The sequence below is a fragment of the Mustela nivalis genome (assembly GCF_964662115.1).
Source record: "Mustela nivalis genome assembly, chromosome: 7".
NCBI lineage: Eukaryota > Metazoa > Chordata > Mammalia > Carnivora > Mustelidae > Mustela > Mustela nivalis.
The window spans coordinates 119,043,422-119,070,756 of NC_139026.1; the positions used below are offsets into that span (position 1 = coordinate 119,043,422).

The window sequence follows — 27,335 nt, forward strand, 5'->3', positions numbered from 1 at the left end:
TAAATTTCTCTTACTTTTCCTGTTTTTCTTGAAATAATTGTCCTTTTTTCTGGATTTAAAGTAGTTCTTTGTATTTTCTGTATACTAATAATTTGACAGTTTTCAGTATTCAAAATCTCTTTTTCCACTCTATTTCAGATTTTCCTGATAGTGTATATTGACAAATAGAAATTTTTAATTTTAACATAGTCAACATTATCAAACTTACCCCTTATGATCGGTACATTTATGTCTGGTTTTAAAAATCATTTTCTTACCACATAGTAATGAGGATATTCTCTTAAATCAGCCAAGAAAATACTTCTACTTTTGCCTTTCATATGTAGGTGTTTAATGACATGAAGTTAAATTTTGAATATCAGGAGGCAGTGCTCCAGTTCTATTTTTTCCATTTAAGTATCAATTATCACAGTACCACTTATTGAGAATTCCATGTTTTCTCAACTTATCTGTGATGCCATCTCTATCATATATCATGTACCTAAATGCATAGGTCTGATTTGGGGCTTTAATGCTGTTCAGTTGACCTCTTTGTCTATTTTTATCCTGTCTTAACTATTGTAGCTTTATAATAAGCCTTCCATCTTAGAAAAAATTATTTTCTAATTTTATTTTCACTAGTGTGCAAAAAGATGAGCTTCCCACAAAAAAAAAAAAAAAACGTACAAGAACTTTTATCTGAAAACTATAAAACATTGCAAAAACAATAAAGACTTAAAAATGGTGATATAAACTATTGTAATGAAAACATCATCTAGTTAAGAAACTAAATGTTTGCATTTATTTTTGTGTATAGTGTAACGAAGTAGTCCAGTTTCATTCTTCCGCTTGTGGCTGGCCAGTTTTCCCAACACATTTGCTGGGAAGACTGTATTTTTCCCACTGGATATTTTTTCCTGCTTTGTTGAAGATTAATTGACTACACAGTTGTAGGTTCATTTCTGAGTTTTCTATTCTGTTCCATTGATCTATATGTCTATTCTTGTACCAGTACCATACTGTCTTGATCACTACTGCTTTGTAATATAACTTCAAGTCAGGAATTATGAAGTCTCCCAGCTTTGCTTTTCTTTTTCAAGGTAGCTTTGGCTATTTGGGGTCTTTTGTGGTTCCATACAAATTTAGGATTGTTTGTTCTAGCTCTGAAAAATGCTATTGGTATTTTGATAGGAATTGCATTAAATGTATAGAATGCTTTAGATAATATAGACATTTTTAACAATAATTGTTCTTCCAAATAAGTGTGAGACAGGAAACCATTAAAATCCTAGACAAGAACACAGGGAGTAACCTCTATGACATCAGCTGTAGCAACTTCTTAACTAGATATGTGTCCTGAGGGAAGGGAAACAAAAGCAAAAGTAAACTATTGGGTCTTCATCAAAATAAAAACTTCTGCACAGTGAAGGAAATAATAAAACTAAAAGCTAACCTTTGGAATCGGAGAGGATATTTGTAAATTACATATCAGATAAAGGGTTAGTGTCCAAAATATATAAAGAACTTATAAGATTCAATACCCAAAAAGACAAATAAGTCAGTTAACAAATGGGCAAAAGACATGAATAGGAATTTTTCCAAAGAAACATAAAAACATGCTCAACACCACTCATCATCAGAGAAATGCAAATAAAAACTACAATGAGATATCACCTCCCACCTGTCAGAACAACTAAAATTAACAACACAGGAAACAACAGGTGTTAGTAAGGATACAGAGAAAGAGGAACCCTCTTGCACTGTTGGTGGGAATGCAAACTGGTACAGCCACTCTAGAAAGAAGTACGGAGGTTCCTCAAAAAGTTAAAAATAAAACTACCTTATGATCCAACAACAGCACTACTATGTATTTACCCAAAGAATACAAAAATACTAATCCAAAGGGATACATGCACCTTGATTACCAAGAGTCCAAATGTTCCTTGACTGATGAACGGATAAAGAAGATGCAGTAGAGGGACGCCTGGGTGACTCAGTTGGTTAAGCAGCTGCCTTCGGCTCGGGTCATGATCCCAGCGTCCTGGGATCAAGTCCCACATCGGGCTCCTTGCTCCGCAGGGACCCTGCTTCTCCCTCTGATCTGCCTGCCATTCTGCCTGTGCTCGCTCTTGCTCTCTCTCTCTCTGACAAATAAATAAAATCTTAAAAAAAAAAAAAGATGCAGTAGATAATCTAGATGATAGATAGACAGATAGATAGATGATAGATAACAGATAGTTGATGATGATGATAGATGACAGATGATAGATGGTAGAGAGATGATAGATAGATAGATGATAGATAATAGATAATGATTGATGATGACAGGCAGATGATAGAGAGAAATATACACAATGGAATATTTCTCAGCCATGAAAAAGAATAAAATCTTGCCATTTACAATGACATGAATGGAGCTAGAGACTATTATGCTAAGCAAAATAAGCTTGTTAGGGAAATATGATTTCAATAAACAAAACAAAACAATCATGGGGGGAGAAAAAGAGAGAAAACAAAGAAACAGACTCTTAACTATACAGAACAAACTGATTGTTCCCAGAGGAGAGATGGATGTGGAGATGGGTTTAAATTAACTCAAAATGGATCACAGATTTAAATGTAAAATGAAAAAATATAAAACTTCTAGAAGATAATATAGGAGAATATCTATATTACATTAGGTTTTAAGATGACTTCTGGATACAACAAAACAATCCATGAAAGAAAAAACTAGTAATTTCAATTTCATTAAAATTAAAAACTTCCATTCTACAAAAGGTACCATTAAGAGAATGAAAAGAGAATACATAGACTGAGAGAAAATCTTTGCAGTTATCTAACAAAGTGCTTATGTCCACAATATACAAAGAACACCCAAAACTCAATAAGAAAGCAGGGCGCCTGGGTGGCTCAGTGGATTAAAGCCTCTGCCTTCAGCACAGGTCGTGATCCCAAGGTCCTGGGATCAAGCCCCACATCGGGCTGTCTCCTCCGCAAGGAGCCTGCTTTTTCCTCTTTCTCTGCCTGCCTCTCTGCCTACTTGTGATCTCTCTCTGTCAAATAAATAAAATCTTTAAAAAGAAAGAAAGAAAACTCAATAAGAAAGCAAGTAACCCAATTTAAAATGAGTAAAATATCTGAACAAATACCTCACCAAAGATGGCAAAAAAATATGAAAAAATTCTCAACATCAGATACTACAAATTAAAACAATGAGATATCAGTAAATAACTTTTAGAATGGCTAAAATTCAAAATTCTGACAACACCAAATGTTAACAAAGATACAGAACAAGAAGAATTCTCATTCTCATTGTTGGCAGGAATATGAAATGATGCATCCCCTTTGCAAAACAGTTTGACAGTTTCTTACAAAACTAAATATATATTTACTATATGATCCAGAAATTGCATTCCCTGGTATATAACCAGATCAGTTGAAAAACATATCCATACTAAAAACCTAAGTTTGCAGCAGCTTTTCTGTAATTGCAGAAAATCAGAAGCCACCAAGATGTCTTTTAATAGATAAATTAGATTTTAAAAACTGATACATCCACACAATGGATTACTATTTATTAATTTAAAAAATTAGCTATAAAACCATAAAAATCATTAAACAGGAAAGTTAAATGCATACTGCTAAGTAAAAGAAAGACTATATGAATCCAAATAGATAACATTCTTGAATATTACAGAGATACCCAAAATATCAATGATTGCCAAGGGCTCAGATGGACGGATGTACAAATGAATAGGTAGAACATGGGATTCAAAACAGTGAAACTCTGCCGTATGATACTATAATGGTGTATATATGACATTATATATTTGTCAAAACCTATAGAACTCTATAGCACAAAGACTGAACCCTATGTAAACTACAGAGTTTAGGTAATAATATATCAATATTTGTTCATTGATTTTAATGTAGGTAGCACATTAATGCAAAACGTTAATAAAATTTTGTGTAAGGAGGAAAAGGCAGAGAATGGATATATGGGAACTCTGTGTTTTCTGCTCAATTTTTCTATAGTTCTAAAACTGCAGTAAAAAAAAATTAATTCCATGGGTGGCTCAGTTGGTTAAGCATCTGCCTTCAGCTCAGGTCATGATCCCAAGGTCCCAGGATTGAGTCCCACATAAGGCTCCTTGCTCAGTGGGGAGCCTGCTTCTCCCTCTGTCTGTCACTCCCCTTGCTCATACACTCACACATTCTCTCTCTAATAAATAAATAAGTCTTTTTTAAAAGTTAATTCTATTAATTATAAAATGAAACAACATCAAAATTAAATAGTGGTATAAAAACAGAGTGGAATATAAAGGAGCTTTTGTCTTGTTGATTAGGCTATGGTATCAAATAGAATTTAGAGAATGGGAAGAGATGAGAATAAAATTTGTCTGGATAAGATGAAAAGGGGTACTTTTAACAGAAAAGAAGTGTATACAAGTAAAACTGAGCAATACTGAGACAGTAAATATATACCAAAGGAGCCCAGAGACTGAGGCAGCTACCATGGAAAAAGATAACTCATGGATACAAAGAACATACTGGTGGCTCCCAGACATAGGGGGTGGAAGTGGGGTAGGCAAAACAGGTGAAGGAGGTCAAAAGATACAAATTCCCAGTTATAAAATAAATAAGTCATGGAATAGAATGTACAGAATGGTATCTATAGTTAATAATGCTATATTGCCTATCTGAAAGTTGCTAAGAGAGTAGACCTTCAAAGCTCTCATCACATGAAAAAAATTCTTGCAGGGTGTGGTAATAGATGTTAACTAGACTTATTGTGATGATCATTTTGCAATATATACAAATACCATACACTTGAAATTAATGTAGTATTGTATGTCAATTACACCTCAATTAAATGAATGAATGAAAGAAACAGAAAGCAATAGACAGAATATTTTTAAATCATCACTAACATTTCTACTATTATATTCTTTTGATTTGGCTGAAGGATATAATCCATCAGCCCATATGTGGACGTAAAGACTCCTGGTTTTGTCCATGATAAAGCATCAGGGAATAGAATTATCCTTTCATCTTAAACAAATTAAAATCTGGACAAAAATATGGGAAAAGGAAATATTCAGACATTGGAAAACAGTAAGTGCAAGGCAGTAATCTCTGAAAGAAGACAAACGAAGTAACAGCGCCCTTTGATAACACCATCTTACTTCCTGAAGTTTCCAGGCCACAGCATTAGGAAAGGGGACCCAAACAGAGTCTATTGTTCTCCTAGAGTTCAGAGAAAAGGTTTGAGTTTTGGAAGCCCAAAGCAGCTAGAATTCACAGGGCACAGTATTAGAGAGAAGACAGCTGCACAGATAGAGAGCTCCATAGATGCGCAGAGGGTTTTCCTTGAGGTAGAAAGAAGCTTTCGCCATCCACTCCAAAGTTCTAGATATCTTCCTATCTATCTAGTCATTCAGGACTCTCTTGGATCAAAGGTGTCTACAGAACTTGGGAGCACTGTAGCATCAAGTTGCCCTTGGCCTAAATATGGCAACATTAGTTGAAAAGCAGAAGATGAAGGAGGACAGGATTCCCATCAATCTTTTCCAACCAAATCTTATTTTCCACTTCTAAATTGTATTCTATAGCATACATTACATGATTGCTTCAAAATTCTTTCCAGTACTAAGACAAACAAGGTAATTTCTCCTTTCTGTTGTTAAGTAGTCATAAGTTTAACATACTAGTTCTAGCAGCTAAACTGACAGGTACTCAGCTATTGTCAAGGATTTAGTGCATATGAGATGATCTATAATTCGTAGAAACAAAATATGAAAATTTATCACTGTTCATCTCAAAGGCCTAGCTCTCTAGAAACATTTCAGTAGCATACTCCAATCAAAATTAAAAATTATTCAATCCAAGTGATAGCAATGTATTCCTCAAAAATGAGTCTATTTTTTGTAGCATTTAGCCTTAACTAGGAAAAATTTCAATACTTGCTTGATAGCTCAACTGTATGGCTCCAACTCCAGGCAATCTATGTTATTACCATAATAATGACATTAAATTATAGAAATTAATGCACTGAACATAAGTTATTAACACAATAATGCTTAAACAAGTAGAAACTTACGTGGATCAGTTGCAGAAACATCTCTATATTCTTCAGTTGAGTGAGTTTTTATGAATTCTGAAATAATAGTAAGTTTGTCATGTGTTTCAAATATCAATGATATGTACTGAGTTTAAATTTCAGAGTTTTTTTTTTTAAATACCTCATTAAAAAGAAAGAAAAACAATAGAACTGCCAACACTGGAAATCCTCCCAGTCAGGCAACAAATAGAAATATATGAATGAATGTATATAACTAAGTGATATGAACTCATCATTTTCTCAACACTTGCTTTTCCTCTTTTATTCCTCTTTTATTCTTTTATTTAGTTAATGTTAACATGATTTAATCTCCCTTCTTTTCATATCCAATCAAGTTTTGCCCATTTTACCAGTAAATTTTCTCAAATCTGCCCATTTTCTTCTTGTTTATTGGTGTTCTAATATAAGCACTTATCATACACATAAAACAAAGCAATAACTTCCCTTTCCTATTCCTAGTCCCCAAATGTAACTTCTACAAATGGCCAGAATAATCTGCATACAATTGAATCCAACAATTCCCACTTCCCTACCAAAAAAGTCTTCAGTGGTTCCCTATTATATATATTTTTTAAAAAAAATCCTTAGCACACCTCTGACTGGCTCTCTCTTACCTTATCCCTACTTATTGCTTCACATTCTAATACCATACTATTTATAACTCCCTATTTATTCTGTTTGTTCATGCTACATCCTCTTTGTAAAATAGCAGATATCTCCCTTCTGCACTTGACTAAATTCTAGTCATCCTTTAAGGTTGCTTAAAATCTTCCAACTTCCTTGGTTTGAACAAATTGGCTATCTGTGGACTTGCTGCAAATACCATATAACTTTTATCATGTATTACACTATATATTAAAGTGATGCATAATATGCTTGTGTCCTTACTAATTCATGTATTTTATGGTCGCTAACAACCAAGGTTTAGTTTTGTACAACTTCTGGAATCCGAAACATAAGAACTCTTATTGAAAATATCAAACTCACAATTGAGTATCTTTTTTAACTTGCTACTGTATAATTGTATGGCTAAATTTTTAAACTGTAAGTTGCAAAATGTTAATGTAATATAGAAAACTCTATAAATGCTAAACATGTATAAAATATTATCACCTTCAATTTTCTGCTGTACAACTTCATTACTATGTACTGTTCCTGGTGAATTTTCAGTATCCCTGTTAAAATTTTAATAAGTACAACATTTATTTATTATCAGAGAGTAAGAGCTTAAATTATACTTATGAAATAAAATAAATGCTCTAGATATATGTAGTTTGTAAAATAAAACTTAACATAATCTTTAACCTTTATTCAGACTCCAAGGTAAATTTGTATAATTGCAAGCAAACAAGTATAAAATCACACTGTGTAATTCTATGAATGCTATATATTCCATGAATATAATTAGGTATTCCAAAAATATTAACAACAAAAATAACAAAAGTAAATTGAGTAGAAGCATGACATTTCTTTTCATATTGTTATTGTTAAGAGTACAAGTTCTAGAGTCAAACTGCTTGGCTCAAAACTTGTTTTACCCACTTACTAATTTATGACTTTAGTAAGTTACTTAATCCCTCTGACTTACAGTTTCTTCATCTATTAAAATTGGGGTATTGGAGTACATACCTCATAAAGTAGTGGTAAGGATCCAGTACATGTAAAGTTATAAGGAAAATGCCTGTACACATCAGACACTTCAATTTCAGGATTACTATTAACATACGATCTGAAACTAATTTTGTACTTTACAATAGATAGCTCAAATCAGCCTCTGAACTAAGGATCTAGTTAATGGGCACCTACTGGAGCTAACTCAAGTGCCACTCCTTGCATTCCTTTAAATCTAGTCATTGAGAGAGAAATAAAGTAACTGCATAATAAATAGTAGTCCCTCCCAGTTACTCTCTATTTTAACACTATAAAAGGGTTTTTATTATATGTTTAATGAAAAAAAAATGGCTATATGTAAACTTTTACTTGTATAAGTTACTATACCAGATATAGTTGGCAAGAACAGAATAACAGGGGAACAAATGAGGTGATTTAATTCAAATACTCATAAAGTTACACATATTTATTTACTGTTTATATGTGATAAGAAACATTTAGATGTGTGTAACTGAACTTGAGGAAACCACCTTTCCAGGAGACTCACACAGAAATTATTAATTCATAATACAAAATTACTAGGTAAGGGCATATTTTATTTTATTGTGTTTCACTTTATTGCAATTCAAAGACTGCATTTTTTACAAACTGGTTTGTGGCAACCCTGTATACAAAAAGTCTATCGAGGGGGGAGGAGTCAAGATGGCGGAGAAGTAGCAAGCTGAGACTGCTTCAGCTAGCCGGAGATCAGCTAGATAGCTTATCTGAAGATTGCAAACACCTGAAAATCCATCGGCAGATCGAAGAGAAGAAGAACAGCAATTCTGGAAACAGAAAAACAACCACTTTCTGAAAGGTAGGACCGGCGGAGATGTGAATCGAAAGCGACGGGAAGATAGACCCCGGGGGGAGGGGCTGGCTCCTGGCAAGCGGCGGAGCAACAGAGCACAAAATCAGGACTTTTAAAAGTCTGTTCCGCTGAGGGACATCGCTCCAGAGGCTAAACCGGGGCGAAGCCCACGCGGGGTCAGCGTGGCCTCAGGTCCCGCAGGGTCACAGAAGGATCGGGGGTGTCTGAGTGTCGCAGAGCTTGCGGGTATTGGAACAGGAAAGCCGGCTACAGAGACAGAGCCGACAGTAAGCCCGTAGCTCGGTGTTACCTTGAACCAATCGCAGGCTCGGTGAGCTCGGAGCGCGGCCGGAGGTCAGGCAGACGGGAGTGACTGGGCGCTGTTCTCTGAGGGCGCACTGAGGAGTGGGGCCCCGGGCTCTCGGCTCCTCCCGGCCGGAGACCAGGAGGCCGCCATTTGTATTCCCGTCCTCCGGAACTCTACGGAAAGCGCTCAGGGAACAAAGCTCCTGAAAGCAAACCCGAGCGGATTACTCACCCCGGCCCCCGGGTAAGGGAGGTGTAATTCCGCCTGGGGCAAAGACACTTGAGAATCACTACAACAGGCCCCTCCCCCAGAAGATCAACAAGAAATCCAGCCGAGACCAAGTTCACCTACCAAGGAGTGCGGTTTCAATACCAAGGAGAGCAGCAGAATTCCAGAGGAGGAGAAAGCCAAGCACGGAACTCATGGCTTTTTTCCTGTGATTTTTTTTAGTCTTGCAGTTAATTTAATTTTTTCTTTTTCATTTTTTTTTTTTTTTCTTCTCGCCTTCCGGTAAAACTTTTTTTTTTTTTTAACTGTTACCTTTTTCTTTTTTAACGATTTTTTACTAGTTTATCTAATATATATATTTTTTCTTTTTTACATTTTTCTCAGGTGTTTTCTTTTTAAAAAAAAAAATTTTTTTCTTTTCTTTTTTTTTTTTTTTTCTCTTTTCTTTTTTTTTCTTTCTTTCTTTTTGAACCTCTTTTTATCCACTTTCTCCCCACTCACGATTTTGGATCTCTTCTAATTTGGTTAAAGCATATTTTCCTGGGGTTGTTGCCACCCTTTTAGTATTTTACTTGCCCCTTCATTTACTCTTATCTGGGCAAAATGACAAGACGTAAAAACTCAACGCAAAAAAAAGAACAAGAGGCAGTACCGAAGGCTAGGGACCTAATCAATACAGACATCAGTAATATGTCAGATCTAGAGTTCAGAATGACAATTCTCAAGGTTCTAGCCGGGCTCGAAAAAGGCATGGAAGATATTAGAGAAACCCTCTCGAGAGATATAAAAGCCCTTTCTGGAGAAATAAAAGAACTAAAATCTAACCAAGTTGAAATCCAAAAAGCTATTAATGAGGTGCAATCAAAAATGGAGGCTCTAACTGCTAGGATAAATGAGGCAGAAGAAAGAATTAGTGATATAGAAGACCAAATGACAGAGAATAAAGAAGCTGAGCAAAAGAGGGACAAACAGCTACTGGACCACGAGGGGAGAATTCGAGAATTAAGTGACACCATAAGACGAAACAACATTAGAATAATTGGGATTCCAGAAGAAGAAGAAAGAGAGAGGGGAGCAGAAGGTATACTGGAGAGAATTATTGGGGAGAATTTCCCCAATATGGCAAAGGGAACGAGCATCAAAATTCAGGAGGTTCAGAGAACGCCCCTCAAAATCAATAAGAATAGGCCCACACCCCGTCACCTAATAGTAAAATTTACAAGTCTCAGTGACAAAGAGAAAATCCTGAAAGCAGCCCGGGAAAAGAAGTCTGTAACATACAATGGTAAAAATATTAGATTGGCAGCTGACTTATCCACAGACACCTGGCAGGCCAGAAAGAGCTGGCATGATATTTTTAGAGCACTAAACGAGAAAAACATGCAGCCCAGAATACTATATCCAGCTAGGCTATCATTGAAAATAGAAGGAGAGATTAAAAGCTTCCAGGACAAACAACAACTGAAAGAATTTGCAAATACCAAACCAGCTCTACAGGAAATATTGAAAGGGGTCCTCTAAGCAAAGAGAGAGCCTACAAGTGGTAGATCAGAAAGGAACAGAGACCATATACAATAACAGTCACCTTACAGGCAATACAATGGCCCTAAATTCATATCTTTCAATAGTTACCCTGAATGTGAATGGGCTAAATGCCCCTGTCAAAAGACACAGGATATCAGAATGGATAAAAAAACAAAACCCATCTATATGTTGCCTCCAAGAAACTCATTTTAAGCCCGAAGACACCTCCAGATTTAAAGTGAGGGGGTGGAAAAGAATTTACCATGCTAATGGACATCAGAAGAAAGCAGGAGTGGCAATCCTTATATCAGATCAATTAGATTTTAAGCCAAAGACTATAATAAGAGATGAGGAAGGACACTATATCATACTCAAAGGGTCTGTCCAACAAGAAGATTTAACAATTTTAAATATCTATGCCCCCAACGTGGGAGCAGCCAACTATATAAACCAATTAATAACAAAATCAAAGAAACACATCAACAACAATACAATAATAGTAGGGGACTTTAACACTCCCCTAACTGAAATGGACAGGTCATCCAAGCAAAAGATCAGCAAGGAAATAAAGGCCTTAAACGACACACTGGACCAGATGGACATCACAGATATATTCAGAACATTTCATCCCAAAGCAACAGAATACACATTCTTCTCTGGTGCACATGGAACATTCTCCAGAATAGATCACATCCTCGGTCCTAAATCAGGACTCAACCGGTATCAAAAGATTGGGATCATTCCCTGCATATTTTCAGACCACAATGCTCTAAAGCTAGAACTCAACCACAAAAGGAAGTTTGGAAAGAACCCAAATACATGGAGACTAAACAGTATCCTTCTAAAGAATGAATGGGTCAACCGGGAAATTAAAGAAGAATTGAAAAAAATCATGGAAACAAATGATAATGAAAATACAACGGTTCAAAATCTGTGGGACACAATAAAGGCAGTCCTGAGAGGAAAATATATAGCGGTACAAGCCTTTCTCAAGAAACAAGAAAGGTCTCAGGTACACAACCTAACCCTACACCTAAAGGAGCTGGAGAAAGAACAAGAAAGAAACCCTAAGCCCAGCAGGAGAAGAGAAATCATAAAGATCAGAGCAGAAATCAATGAAATAGAAACCAAAAAAACAATAGAACAAATCAACGAAACTAGGAGCTGGTTCTTTGAAAGAATTAATAAAATTGATAAACCCCTGGCCCGACTTATCAAAAAGAAAAGAGAAAGGACCCAAATAAATAAAATCATGAATGAAAGAGGAGAGATCACAACTAACACCAAAGAAATACAAACTATTATAAGAGCATACTATGAGCAACTCTACGGCAATAAATTTGACAATCTGGAAGAAATGGATGCATTCCTAGAAACATATAAACTACCACAACTGAACCAGGAAGAAATAGAAAGCCTGAACAGACCCATAACCAGTAAGGAGATTGAAACAGTCATTAAAAATCTCCAAACAAACAAAAGCCCAGGGCCAGATGGCTTCCCGGGGGAATTCTACCAAACATTTAAAGAAGAACTAATTCCTATTCTCCTGAAACTGTTCCAAAAAATAGAAACGGAAGGGAAACTTCCAAACTCATTTTATGAGGCCAGCATCACCTTGATCCCAAAACCAGACAAGGATCCCACCAAAAAAGAGAGCTATAGACCGATATCCTTGATGAACACAGATGCGAAAATACTCAACAAAATACTAGCCAATAGGATTCAACAGTACATTAAAAAGATTATTCACCACGACCAAGTGGGATTTATTCCAGGGCTGCAAGGTTGGTTCAACATCCGCAAATCAGTCAATGTGATACAACACATCAATAAAAGAAAGAACAAGAACCATATGATACTTTCAATAGATGCTGAAAAAGCATTTGACAAAGTACAGCATCCCTTCCTGATCAAAACTCTTCAAAGTGTAGGGATAGAGGGCACATACCTCAATATCATCAAAGCCATCTATGAAAAACCCACCGCAAATATCATTCTCAATGGAGAAAAACTGAAAGCTTTTCCACTAAGGTCAGGAACACGGCAGGGATGTCCATTATCACCACTGCTATTCAACATAGTACTAGAGGTCCTAGCCTCAGCAATCAGACAACAAAAGGAAATTAAAGGCATCCAAATCGGCAAAGAAGAAGTCAAATTATCACTCTTCGCAGATGATATGATACTATATGTGGAAAACCTAAAAGACTCCACTCCAAAACTGCTAGAACTTATACAGGAATTCAGTAAAGTGTCAGGATATAAAATCAATGCACAGAAATCAGTTGCATTTCTCTACACCAACAGCAAGACAGAAGAAAGAGATATTAAGGAGTCAATCCCATTTACAATTGCATCCAAAACCATAAGATACCTAGGAATAAACCTAACCAAAGAGACACAGAATCTATACTCAGAAAACTATAAAGTACTCATGAAAGAAATTGAGGAAGACACAAAGAAATGGAAAAATGTTCCATGCTCCTGGATTGGAAGAATAAATATTGTGAAAATGTCTATGCTACCTAAAGCAATCTACACATTTAATGCAATTCCTATCAAAGTACCATCCATCTTTTTCAGAGAAATGGAACAAATAATGCTAAAATTTATATGGAACCAGAAAAGACCTCGAATAGCCAAAGGGATATTGAAAAAGAAAGCCAACGTTGGTGGCATCACAATTCCGGACTTCAAGCTCTATTACAAAGCTGTCATCATCAAGACAGCATGGTACCGGCACAAAAACAGACACATAGATCAATGGAACAGAATAGAGAGCCCAGAAATAGACCCTCAAATCTATGGTCAACTCATCTTCGACAAAGCAGGAAAGAATGTCCAATGGAAAAAGGACAGCCTCTTCAATAAATGGTGCTGGGAAAATTGGACAGCCACATGCAGAAAAATGAAATTGGACCATTTCCTTACACCACACACAAAAATAGACTCAAAATGGATGAAGGACCTCAATGTGCGAAAGGAATCCATCAAAATCCTTGAGAACAGAGGCAGCAACCTCTTCGACCTCTGCCGCAGCAACATCTTCCTAGGAACAACGCAAAAGGCAAGGGAAGCAAGGGAAAAAATGAACTACTGGGATTTCATCAAGATCAAAAGCTTTTGCACAGCAAAGGAAACAGTGAACAAAATCAAAAGACAACTGACAGAATGGGAGAAGATATTTGCAAACGACATATCAGATAAAGGACTAGTGTCCAGAATCTATAAAGAACTTAGCAAACTCAACACCCAAAGAACAAATAATCCAATCAAGAAATGGGCAGAGGACATGAACAGACATTTCTGCAAAGAAGACATCCAGATGGCCAACAGACACATGAAAAAGTGCTCCACATCACTCGGCATCAGGGAAATACAAATCAAAACCACAATGAGATATCACCTCACGCCAGTCAGAATGGCTAAAATCAACAAGTCAGGAAATGACAGATGCTGGCGAGGATGTGGAGAAAGGGGAACCCTCCTACACTGTTGGTGGAAATGCAAGCTGGTGCAGCCACTCTGGAAAACAGCGTGGAGGTTCCTCAGAATGTTGAAAATAGAACTGCCCTATGACCCAGCAATTGCACTATTGGGTATTTACCCTAAAGATACAAATGTAGTGATCCAAAGGGGCACATGCACCCGAATGTTTATAGCAGCAATGTCCACAATAGCCAAACTATGGAAAGAACCTAGATGTCCATCCACAGATGAATGGATCAAGAAGATGTGGTATATATACACAATGGAATACTATGCAGCCATCAAAAGAAATGAAATCTTGCCATTTGCGACAACATGGATGGAACTAGAGCGAATCATGCTTAGCGAAATAAGTCAAGCAGAGAAAGACAACTATCATATGATCTCCCTGATATGAGGAAGTGGTGATGCAACATGGAGGCTTAAGTGGGTAGAAGAAGAATAAATGAAACAAGATGGGATTGGGAGGGAGACTAACCATAAGTGACTCTTAATCTCACAAAACAAACTGAGGGTTGCTGGGGGGAGGGGGTTTGGGAGAAGGGGGTGGGATTATGGACATTGGGGAGGGTATGTGCTTTGGTGAGTGCTGTGAAGTGTGTAAACCTGGTGATTCACAGACCTGTACCCCTGGGGATAAAAGTATATGTTTATAAAAAATAAAAAGTTAAAAAAAAAAAAAAATGTCTATCGATGCCATTTTTCCAATAGCATCTGTTCACCTTATGTCTCTGTGTCATATTTTGGTACTTCTCAGTATATTTTAAGCTTTTTCATTATTATTATTATACTTGTTATGGCTATCGGTGATCACTGATCTTTGATGTTTCTATTGCAATTGTTTGGGGGTACCATAAACCATGTTCATATATGGCAGCAAACTTAACAAAACTGTTGTGTATGCTCTGACTGCCCCACCAACTAGCCTCTATCTCTTTCCCTCTCTTTGGGCCTTCCTACTCCCTGAGACACAACAATACTGAAATTAAGCCAGTTAATAGCTTTATATTGGCCTCTCAATGTTCAATCTACAGGAAGAGTCTCTTGTCTCTCACTTGAAATTTAAAACGAAATGATTACGGTTAGTGAGGAAGGTACATCAAAAACTAAGAGAGGCTGAAGGCTAGATCTCTTGCATCAGTTATCCAAGTTCTTAATGCAAAGGAAAAGTTCTTGAAGGGAATTAAAAGTAATACTCCAGTGAATACACAAATGATTAAGAAAGCAAATAGTCTTATTGCTAATACAGAGAAAATTTACTGGTCTGGATAGATCCAACCAGCCACATTTTTTACTTAAACCAAAGCATAATTCTGAGCAAAGCCCTAAACCTTCAATTCTATGAATGCTGAGAGAGATGAGGAAGCTGCAAAAAAGAAAAGTCTGGAGTTCGGTTCACAAGGTTTAAGGAAAAGCGGCCATCTCCATGGCATGAAAACAAAGGGTGAAGCAGCATGTGCTAATACAGAAACTGTGGCAACTTACTCAGATCTAGCTAAGATAATTAATGAGAGTACCTACTAAATGACCGATTTGCAATGTAGACAAAACAATCTTTTATTGGGAGAAGATGGTGCCTAAGCTTTCATAGCTAGAGAGAAGTCAAAAGCTTCAAACAAAAGCTGATTCTCTTGTTAGGGGCTAACGCAGATGGTGACTTTGAGTTAAGCCAATGCTCATTTAATATTTTGAAAATCCTAGGGCCCCTAAGAATGATGCTAGAAAGCTTGGAAGATAATGGCAGAGTGGGAGAACCCTAAGTTCACCTGATCCCATGAATATAACTAGGTAACAATCAAATCATCCTAAATACCCTCAGAAGGCTGGCAGAACAAATTCTAGAGCTAAATGTAGAGAAGAGGCCACATCAAAGAAGGTAGAAGAAAGGAGATATGGTTTGGGAGAAAAAAAAAATTGTGGCCCTGTGGTGGGTAGGGAGCTGCAGTCATAGAGCAGGCCAAGAGACAGAATAGAGCCCATATGGGGAGGATGAATCCCAATAGCAATTGCCTTGAAAAGCAAGAGGGGCTGAATTTTGTGAATTTTTGCAACCAGTGGTGCTTGAAACCTGGAATTTTAAAGATCAATGGCTGGGGGAAACCCTAGAGGGCACTGAGGTTACTCTTGGAAAAAAGGCAAGGTCAACAGCCTGTGAACATACAGCATGGAAACAGTGATCTTAAGAGTGCCTGGGGCTCCCAGTGGGGAGGTTATTTGCTCCCACCATATCCCAGACAGGCAGTGTCCACAGACCCCTCCAGGAACAAAAGAACTGGCAGGTACTGTGTCCAAAACCTTCCAGATACTGCGAAAACAGTTCTAAGAGGCAAGTCTATAGCAATAATGTCCTACATCAACAACAACAAATCTCAAATAAACAACCTAACCTTAGGAGCTAGAAAAAGAACAACAAAACCCAAAACCAGCAGAAGGAAGGTAATAATAAAAATGAGAGCAGAAATAAATGATATCAAAGCTTGAGTCTGTCTCTGAGGATCTAGACCCTGATGCTGAAGCTCACTCCATCTCAGGACTGTGACCAAGATCTCTAAAATTTTGACCCCATATCTTCAAGTTTCCACCTTGAACCAGAAATCACCAATCCCGTCCCTGCGGTGCTTTTTTTTTTTTTTTAAGATTTTATTTATTTGAAAGAGATGGAGAGAGTAGGAGCAGGGGTAGGGACTGCGGGAAAGGGAGAGGGGAGATGACTTCCCCGCCTTGTGATTCCAGGACCCTGAAATTATGACCTGAGCCAAGGTCAGATGCTTAACCAACTAACCCAATCAGGTGCCCCTGTTCCCCTGGTTCTTGAGCCAGTGTGCACCTCAACCACACCAAAGCCCTAGAACTGAAACCCCCTCTCTCATCTAAATTTACTACTATACCCAAGGTCCTGGCCACTAGCCCCATAGTGCTCCCTGCACCTGCCAGCCCTCTCCCACTCTTCTCCTGCCCCGATTATGGTCGAACCTCCTGCCACTGCTCTGGACTGAGCTAGCACTGCTGCTCCCACAGTGGCAAGAAGCCATGCCACTGCCAGACTTGCAGTAAGTCATCTGGCCATGGCACCATGCTAGTACAGCACTGCAGCAACCGTGCTGGCAGGTGGCCCAAAATGAACACCCTCCGCGGCAAAGCCTTTAAGCTGGCGCTCCACACTGCTGAAGCACTGAGGCAGCCACAGCCACAAGAAGCTGCAGCACTGGCCCATGTGTGTCAAGACATTGAGCATGGCTTGCTGCTAGTGCAGCACCTGCGCATGTACAGCAGCTCTCAGCCTGCAAGTGCCCAGTGCGCACCAAGGACATCAGGCAGTGCTCAGCACTGTTCATGCACCTGCAACTGCACACTGGCAGTTCCCATGCCTACAGTGCAGCAAGGCCTTCGGCCAGAGCTTAGCACTGCCACAATGCCAGTGCCTGTGCACGCACAAGTGCACACACAGAGATACACACACGCGGCAGAGCACCCCTACCACTGTCCCCACTGCCGCAATACCTTCAGCAAGAGCTCCAACTTGCTTCAGCACCTGCGAAGCCCCACCAACAAATGGACCAATGCCGGTCCCCACTCTTGAAGGCCTTCAGTGGGAGAGCTCCTCCCTGCTGCTGCAGCACCTGCATATGCATTCGAGAGTGTGCCCCTACCACTGTCAGCTCTGTGGCAAGGCTTCTGACAAGCCTCTAGCCTCACCAAGCACAAGTGGAAGTGTGAGGGTGTAGCTTCCACCATAGGTCAGGGCCTCAACCCAGCTTCAATGTTGAGGCCAGAGCATGTCTCCCTCCTGAATGCTGATGCTCTCTGTTCTTGGCTCTGGCCTGGGTCTCAGCACTGACACCAGCTCTGGCCTTAGTCCTCACCCTCACTCTGTGCAATACTCCCTCCCTAATCCTACCCCAAAGTTATTTCTGGTTCTGAATCTACCCTCATCCCTGACTCTGTCATATCTTCTGACTCTAAGCCTCATCACAAGGCCAGTCCTGACTTGTGGCCAGCCTTTACCATCGATCTGATCCCACCCCTATCAGGATCCTGTGCCCAGCCCCAACTCCAACTCTGAGTCTCAGCCTGACCCCTGCTCTCCCACCATGACACTATTAGTGCAGCCCTCCATAGAGTCCTGAGTGAATGTAGGAGCAAGGGACTGGCCCCATGGCTGAAGGGGACTCCCAACACTCAAGAGGGCCTGGGGAAGTTGGATGTCATGTTGTAAAGTAAAAACCTCCTACAGCCTCATGAAAAAAAAAAAAGGATATAGAATCTAAAAAACCAAAACCAGACAAAGGGGAAAAATGACAGATAAATAAAATGAAGAGGAGCTTCTTCTTTGAAAAAATAAATAAAATTCCTAAGCCTCTAGCCAGACCCATCAAAAAACAAAGACAAAAGGTTGATATCCAGGATCTATAAAGAACTCCTCAAACTCAACACACACAAAACAGATAATCATATCAAAAAATGGGCAGAAGATATGAACAGACATTTCTCCAATGAAGACATACAAATGGCTGTCAGACACGTGAAAAAATGTTCATCATCACTAGCCATCAAGGAGATTCAAATTAAAACCACATTGAGATATTACCTTACACCAGTTAGAATGGCCAAAATTAGCAAGACAAGAAACAACATGTGTTGGAGGGGATGTGGAGAAAGGGGAACCCTCTTACACTGTTGGTGGGAATGCAAGTTGGTGCAGCCACTTCGGAGAACAGTGTGGAGATTCCTCAAGAAATTAAAAATAGAGCTTCCCTATGACCCTGCAATTGCACTCCTGGGTATTTACCCCAAAGATACAGATGTAGTGAAAAGAAGGGCCATCTGTACCCCAATATTTATAGCAGCAATGGCCACGGTCACCAAACTGTGGAAAGAACCAAGATACCCATCAACGGACAAATGGATAAGGAAGATGTGGTCCATATACACTATGGAGTATTATGCCTCCATCAGAAAGGACGAATACCCAACTTTTGTAGCAACATGGACGGGACTGGAAGAGATTATGCTGAGTGAAATAAGTCAAGCAGACAGAGTCAATTATCATATGGTTTCACTTACTTGTAGAGCATAACAAATAGCATGGAAGACAAGGGGAGTTAGAGAGGAGAAGGGAGTTGGGGGAAATTGGAAGGGGAGGTGAACCATGAGAGACTATGGACTCTGAAAAACAGTCTGAGGGTTTGGAAGGGGCGGGGGGTGAGAGGTTGGGGGAACCGGGTGGTGGGTATTAGAGAGGCACGGATTGCATGGAGCACTGGGTGTGGTGCAAAAATAATGAATACTGTTATGGTGAAAATTTTTTTAAAAACTTAAAAAGAAAAAAAAAACAAAGAGAAAGGACCCAAACAAAATTACAAATGAAAGAAGACAAATAACACCACAGAAATACCAACAACCATGAAAGAATATTATGAAAAACTACATGCCCACAAACTGAGCCACCTAGAAGAAATGGTAAATTCCTAGAAACATATAAACTACCAAAACTGAGGCAGGAAGAAATAGAAAATTTGAATAAACCCAATTACCAGCAAGGGGATTGAATCAGTAATCAAAACTCCCAAAGAGTTTTAATGTAAAAATCCTCAACAAAATACTAGCAAACCAAATCCAACAATACATTAAAAAAAATCATTCACTATACTCAAGTGGGATTTACTCCTGGGTTGCACAAATGGTTTACTATTTACAAATCAGTCAACATGATACATGACATCAGTAAGAGAAAGGATAAAGAAACCATATGATTCTTTCAATAGATGCAGAAAAGGCATTTGACAAAGTACAACATCCATTCATGACAAAAGCCCTCAACAAAGTAGGTTTAGAGGGAATATACCTCAATATAATAAAGGTCATATATGAAAAACCCACAACAAATATCATCCTTAATGGGGAAAAACTGAGAGTAAAAAAACAAGACAGGGATGTCTACTCTAAACTAGTTTTATTCAATATAATACTAGAAGACCTAGACACAGCAATCAGATGACAAAACGAAATAAAAGGCATCAAAACTGGGGTGCCTGGGTAGCTTAGTGGGTTAAAACCTCTGCCTTTGGCTCAGGTCATGATCTCAGGGTCCTAGGATCGAGCCCTGCCTTGGGCTCTCTGCTCAGGAGCCTGCTTTCCTCTCTTTCTCTGCCTGCCTCTCTGCCTACTTGTGATTCTCTCTCTGTCAAATAAATAAATAAAATCTAAAAAAAAAAAAAAAAAAAAAAAAAAAACATCAAAACTGGTAAGGAAGTAGTAAAACTCTCATATTTATAGATGACATGATACTCTATATAGAAAACCCTAAAGACTCCCCCACAAAGAAACTGTTAGAACCAATAAATGAATTCAATAAACTTACAGGATACAAAATTACTATGTAGAAATTTGTTGTACTTCTATATCCTAACAATGAAGCAGCAAAAAAAGAACTTAATAAAACAACCCCATTTACAACTGCACCAAAAATAGCAAGATACCTAAGAATAAACCTAACCAAAGAGGTAAAAGATGTGTTCTCTGAAAACCTATGAAACACTAATGAAAGAAATTGAAGACAACACAAAGAAATGGAAAGACGTTCCATGCTCATAGTTTGGAACAACAAATACTGTTAAAATGTCTATAATATCCAAAACAATCTATAGATTTAATGCAATCCCTTAAAAAATACTAATAACATTTTTCACAGCAGAACAAGAAGTCCTACAATTTATATGGAATGATCCTGAAATGATCCTGAATTTCCAAAGCAATTTTCAAAAAGTAAAACAAAGGTGGAGGTATCAAAATTCACACTTCAAGTTATATTACAAAGCTACAGTAACCAAAAAAGTAGATGCTGGCACAAAAATAGACATACAGATCGATAGAAAAGAACAGAAAGCCCAAAAATGAACCACAGTTATACGGTCAATTAATCTTCAAGAAAGCAGAGAAGAATGCCCAATGGGAAAATCAGTCTCTTCAACAAATGGTATTGGGGAAAATGAACAGCAATATGCAAAAGACTGAAAATGGACCACTTCTGTAAAGTATACACAAAATAAATTCAAAATGGATTAAAGACCTATATATGAGACCTGAAACCATAAAAATCCTAGACAAGAACATAGGCAGTAATGTCTCTGACACTGGCCACAGCAACTTCTTATTAAATATATCTCCTGAGGTAAGTGAAACAAAAACAAAAATAAACTATCAAAATAAAAATCTTTTGCACAGTGAAGGAAACAACAACAAAACTAAAAGGCAAGAGATAATGGGAGAAGATATTTGCAAATGACATATCTGATAAAAGATTAGTATCCAAAATATATATAAAGAAATGATACAAATCCATACCAGACAAAAAAACAAATAATCCAATTTACAAAGGAGCAGAAAACATGAACAAACATTTTTCCAAAGAAGGCATCCAGATGGTCAACAAACGCATGAAAAAATGCTCAACATAACTCTGCATCAGGGAAATAAAAATCAAAACTACAATGAGATTTCACCTCACACCTGTCAGAACAGCTAAAATTAACAATACAGAAAACAACAGGTGTTGGCAAGGATACAGAAAAAGAGGAACCTTCTTGCACTGTTGGTGGGAATGCAAACTGGTGCAGGCATTCTGGAAAACAGTATGAAGGTTCCTCAAAAAGTTAAAAACAGGGGCACCTGGGTGGCTCAGTGGGCTAAAGCCTCTGCCTTCAGCTCAGGTCATGATCCCAGGGTCCTGGGATCAAGCCCTGCATTGGGCTCTCTGCTCAGCAGGAAGCCTGTTTCTTTCTCTCTCTCTGCCTGCCTCTCTGCCTACTTGTAATCTCTGTCTGTCAAATAAATAAAATCTTTAAAAAAATAAAAAAAGTTTAAAACAAAACTATCCTATGAAAGGATACATACACACCAATGTTTATGCAGCATTATTTACAATAAACAAATTATGGAAACAGAACAAGTGTCTATCAACTGATGAATGGATAAAGAAGAAGTGTTACATTTATACACAATGGACTATGACTCAGCCATCAAGAAGAATGAGATCTTGCCATTTGCAATGACATGGGTGGAGCTAGAGAGTATAATGCTAAGGGAAATAAGTCACTCAGCAGAAAGACAAATATCATATGATTTCACATACATGTGGATTAAAGAAACAAGTGGGCAAAAGTGGGAAAAAAGAGAGGAAGAAATAAATTAACAAACAGATTCTTAATTACAGAGAACAAACTGATGTTTACCAGAGGGGAGGAGAATGGGAGGCGGGCTGAAAGAGGTGATGGGGATTAAGGCATGCACCTGCTGTGATGAGCACTGGGTGATGTATCAACAATTCTGCCGAATCACTATATAATCACTAAATAAAAAATAAAATAACAAAAGTTGAATAAGTCAGAGATCTAATGAACAGCCTGGTGTTTACAGTTAACAATACTATTGGATACTTGAAATTTGCTGAGAGAGTGGATCTGAAGTGTTCTCACCACAAAAAAAAAAAAGAAAAAGTAACTGTGTAAGGTGGAATAAAAGTCATGAAAGGAATTCTGTGATGATAACTTATTCATCTATTTAATTTTAAGACAGCTAAACCTCAATTATCAAAAGTGAGTGTTAACAGTTAATAGGACTATCATTATAATCATTATTTGAATCTTCCTCCCATCTGTCAAAAAAAAAAAGGTTTTTCTCAACTGAAAAATAGTAAATTATTCTTTGGAGCATATCCCTGTCCCTTTGAAATTTTTAATAATACTGTTCATAAACAATTAATTATTTAATGATATCCCAGTTTCCTATTTATTAGGAAACTGGGATATAGGGATAGGAAGCTACATAATCAAACTGAGGGAAGATTTTAAACCCAGATATTCAAAGTGAGCCATGTTTAATAGAACTTTCTAACAACAATTCCATTGGCTACAAGGCATTTGAAATGTGGCTCACATAACAGTAGAATTGATTTTTTAATTAAATGAACTCAATTTTAATTTTAGTAGCCACATGTGACTAGTGACTACTGATTGGACAGTGCCATTTCAAACTATTAAAAATTTTGGGAGACAAACCATAAGAGACTCTTAATCTTACAAACAATCTGAGGATTGCTGGGGGGGAAGGGGAAGAGGGACAGGGTGACTGGGTTATGGGCATCAAAGAGGGTATGTGCTATGGTGAGTGCTGTGAATTGTGTAAGCTTGACGATTCACAGACCTATACCCCTGGGGCAACTAATACATTATGTGCTAATAAAAATAATTTAAAACCAAAATTTCACATAGAGCAAGCTGCCTATTTGATTTGATTTAGAAACTTTATGTACAGTATAATATCTGAACCATTATCTTACACACATTACTAATTATACAGCCACTCATTGCTTCAAATTCTATTAACTCTTATATTTCACTTACTTGGCTTTAGACAATGGGGCTCTTGAGGAGCATTTAGTCCGTTGTTGGAGGAGATTTTTCAGTTCTTCTAGTTTTTGCACTTGCTTTACTACTTGTGCAATGCTTAAAGTGACTGTTTGGTCAGGAGTTGGACACTCTGCCTCTAAAAAGGTTTGATCTTTACTTATCTAAAATGGTAAGATTAGCCAGTTACTTAGGAAATACCCATTTTGCTCCTATACCTCAGAGAAATTTCATCATTTGTTTATTTCCTGTATTTAAATAACTTTTATAATACTCTTATCTATAGCTATAATCAAATACTGCTATTTCATAAATATAATTTTGAGTAATTACCTAACAACAGAATTATAGATAAGTGTTGACTTACATGTCAAAACTCAAATCCAATCTTCGGTTTATTATTTTAATATATAAGAATTTTAAACAAGTTCCATAACAATTGAAACAGGATCATTTAAGGGTAATTCAAAATACTTACAAGAGAATTCTAAAGTAATTGCTTCCCCAAAATCCTAAGAATAGTCTTACTTAAGATAAATATGGAAAGACATTAATTTGCTCTCAAAAGTAATACCTTCTATTAACTCCCAGAAGTTAATATATAAAAATCTATGAAACTGGCCTTCCTTGGTCTGTTTGGGAAGAACTAAGACCCATTTGGGTGTCTCAAGACTTTTAGAATAGGCCAACCTACAGAATAATGAGGAATCAGGAGAATCAGTAAGATCCACAGAATAATATGATAGACCATAACTGATATTCTAAGTATTAACTCTGCTTAAACAAAGCTGAGCAAGATGAGTGCCTCCCAGCTTAAAAAAAAAAAAGCACAATTAAAGAAACACAGAAACAGCCAATAATATGGAGACACAAACAAGCAGAGTAGCAAAAAAAAAAAAATTTTCTTTTTTAACAAAATGGCAGAGATTCACCCATGTATATATACACTGCCAACTTTAATGATGGGAGCGAAAGTGGAGAAGAAGAAGAAGAAGAAGAAGAAGAAGAAGAAGAAGAAGAAGAAGAAGAAGAGGACAAAGAAAGGGAGAGAGTGGAGGAAAGGAGGAGGGAGAGGGAGAGGAGGAGGAAAAAGAAGAAGAAAAAAGGAAAGAAAAAGAAGAAGAAAGGAGGAGGAGAAGGAGAAGGAAGAAGAAAAGAAAAGAAGAAGGAGAAGAAAGAGAGGAGGAGGAGTCATCGTCATCATCGCCATCAAGACGTAGCCTAAAACCTAGCAAAAAGAAATTCTAGCAATGGGATTTAAAACAGACTTCATTTAGTAACACCTACTTGTAATGGAATTAGGATATAATAGCAGGAAGTATATCCCGGGCAATGAACCAGAAGTCTGAAATTCAGGGATGCGGAACAGGTGGAAGGGAAATAGGAGATGTATAGAAACTCTATGGACAAAGGCATGATCCCAAAGAGGGGACATAATTTGGTGTATCAGATATATTGCCAATTCATTAATGGAGTTTAAAAGTGATGTAGCAATAGCCAGTTATCAATTTATTGCTTTTCATCTAAAAATCCATTCTTCATTGTCCTGCTAATAATAGTGGAACATTTCTCTCTTGACAGGTATCATGTTAACCCTTTAATAGAGGGTCCTAGACACTACAGAAAGAAGAAGCTTTATTCCTATGTCTGCCATCTTTCTCTGCTTAATCTGAGGACACTGCAAGGTATACCTAGTAAAGCTCAGCCCAGAAAGTTTCAACAGCCCCACCCCCATATGTATCTTCCTCACAAGGTCCCTAGCATGACTTCGCTTTGGCAGCTTCTCCCAGAATTTCTTAGCAAAATCTACCAGTGTAGAACCTCCCTCTGGGAAACTTTCCAGCATACCACCCTTGTGGTATGCTAGAGGTACACTATCTCCCTGGAAGATGGCTTTTCCTAGCACCATAGCACCAATGTACTGCCATCATGGTCAGCTTCCCAGTAAATCCCAGTTCCACCAACATGGCACCCCAGCAAACTTCTCTGCCACTTTGTGGTGACAGCTGCTCCTTCTTCACAAGGTGTGGACATTAGTGGTCCACAAGGTGTGGACCTCCTGAGTTAGGGAGAGGGTTAGGGTAGGGCTGACATTTGTTCCTTCCTTAAGTGCTATGTTTCCATCCTATCAGTAGAGGCTGCTCTTTATACCCTCTATCCCTGTATCTTTTAGAGTTGTCTTTATTACTTTATAGGTATTCTCCTGTTATAATAATTCTTTATGTTAAACTTTCCCTATTCAGATTACTGTGTAGTTCTTGTCTTTTGATCCATCCCTACCCTGTATTTCTCATTAAGAATTCAATTTAAACATAAGTACTTTCTGGGAGAAGAAATGATGTCAGAGAACTAAAGGGATGTGGAAAAGACGATAAGATTATAGGCTATAAGATTTCATCAAAGAGACATACTGGACACAGGTTCCAGCAGAACAACTCTGAAGCTCATAGGCTATATGCTATACATTTCTCTGCTATGGTTCACATACATTATGAAAGCTTTCACATGTACCTTGTTAATGCAACCTGATGACAAGCATATAAAACCTCACCAGCATGTACTAACAATAAAATGTGTCAGCAATAAGTATGAGATTATTCCACAATACTCAGATCTTAGTGTACATAATAATCCTCTAACAAATCCTATTAAAAAGGCAGATTCCTAACTTAAACACACAAGAAAACTTTAACTCAGTAAGTCTGACTTGGAATTCTGAAATGTGCATTTGTAATAGGTATCTTGGGTGATATTTAAACATGATCCAACAAATATATTTTAAGAAGCACTCAACAAAAGGCAGAAGATAATACAAATACTTAGGCAATGTATCAGATACACCAAATTAAGTAACTATTCAAAAGAATTAATTATGGATCTAAAAACTGAAAAATTTAGATTCTAGATTAGGTATTTACTGAAGATTCCTCTTGGTGAACATGAATGTATAAATCAGGATTTCAGGAATACCAGAAATCACAATAACTGGCACTAAGGTGTAGATAGTAGATACAGAGAAAAATAGACATGCATGATAGCTATTTAGTTTATAAAATCAAAAGGACTCAGGAATGTACTGAATATTAGGAAATTGAGTTGTCAAGGTAAATCACCACACTTCTCATTTACCAAGCAGGATAAATACTACTGCCATTCACTAAGATAGGGAATACTGGAAGAGGTAAAAGTTTAAATGTAAAAAGTTCTTGGTTTTACCAGTTAGAATGGCTAAAATTAACAGATCAGGAAATGAGAGGTGTTGGTGAGGATGCAGAGAAAGGGGAACCCTCCTATACTGTTGATGGGAATGCAAGCTTGTGCAGCCACTCTGGAAAACAGTATGGAGGTTCCTCAAAAAGTTTAAAATAGAGCTACCATATGACCCAGCAATTGCACTACTGGGTGTTTACCCTAAAGATACAAATGTAATGATCCAAAGAGGCATGTGCACCTGAATGTTTATAGCAGCAATGTCCACAATAGCCAAACTATGGAAAGAACCTAGATGTCCATCAACAGATGAATGGATAATGAAGACGAAAAAAATAAACAAACAAATAAATAAATAAATAAATAGGATATGGTGTGTGTATACAATGGAATACTATGCAGCCATCAAAAGAAATGAAATCTTGCCATTTGCAATGACATGGATGGAACTAGAAGGGTATTATGCTGAGCGGAATAAGTCAATCAGAGAAAGACAATTATCGTATGATCTCTCTGATATAAGGAATTTGAGAGGCATGGCAGGAGGTCCTGTGGGTAGGGAAGGTAAAAATGAAACAAGATGGGATTGGGAGGGAGAAAAACCATAAG

The 27,335-nt window shown here is 37.6% G+C and overlaps 1 protein-coding gene across 1 annotated transcript in view; it reads right to left on the reverse strand.

Moving 5' to 3' along the window:
* CCDC7 (coiled-coil domain containing 7) overlaps nucleotides 1-27,335 on the reverse strand; it is a 431,686-nt gene that overhangs the window by 354,992 nt on the left and 49,359 nt on the right. The window contains exons 8-10 of the mRNA XM_082742485.1: nucleotides 23,514-23,680; nucleotides 7,214-7,275; nucleotides 6,080-6,136 (exon numbers count right to left, since the gene is read on the reverse strand). Coding sequence (XP_082598611.1) covers nucleotides 6,080-6,136; nucleotides 7,214-7,275; nucleotides 23,514-23,680 — 286 coding nt within the window. The remainder of the gene's footprint in view (nucleotides 1-6,079; nucleotides 6,137-7,213; nucleotides 7,276-23,513; nucleotides 23,681-27,335) is intronic.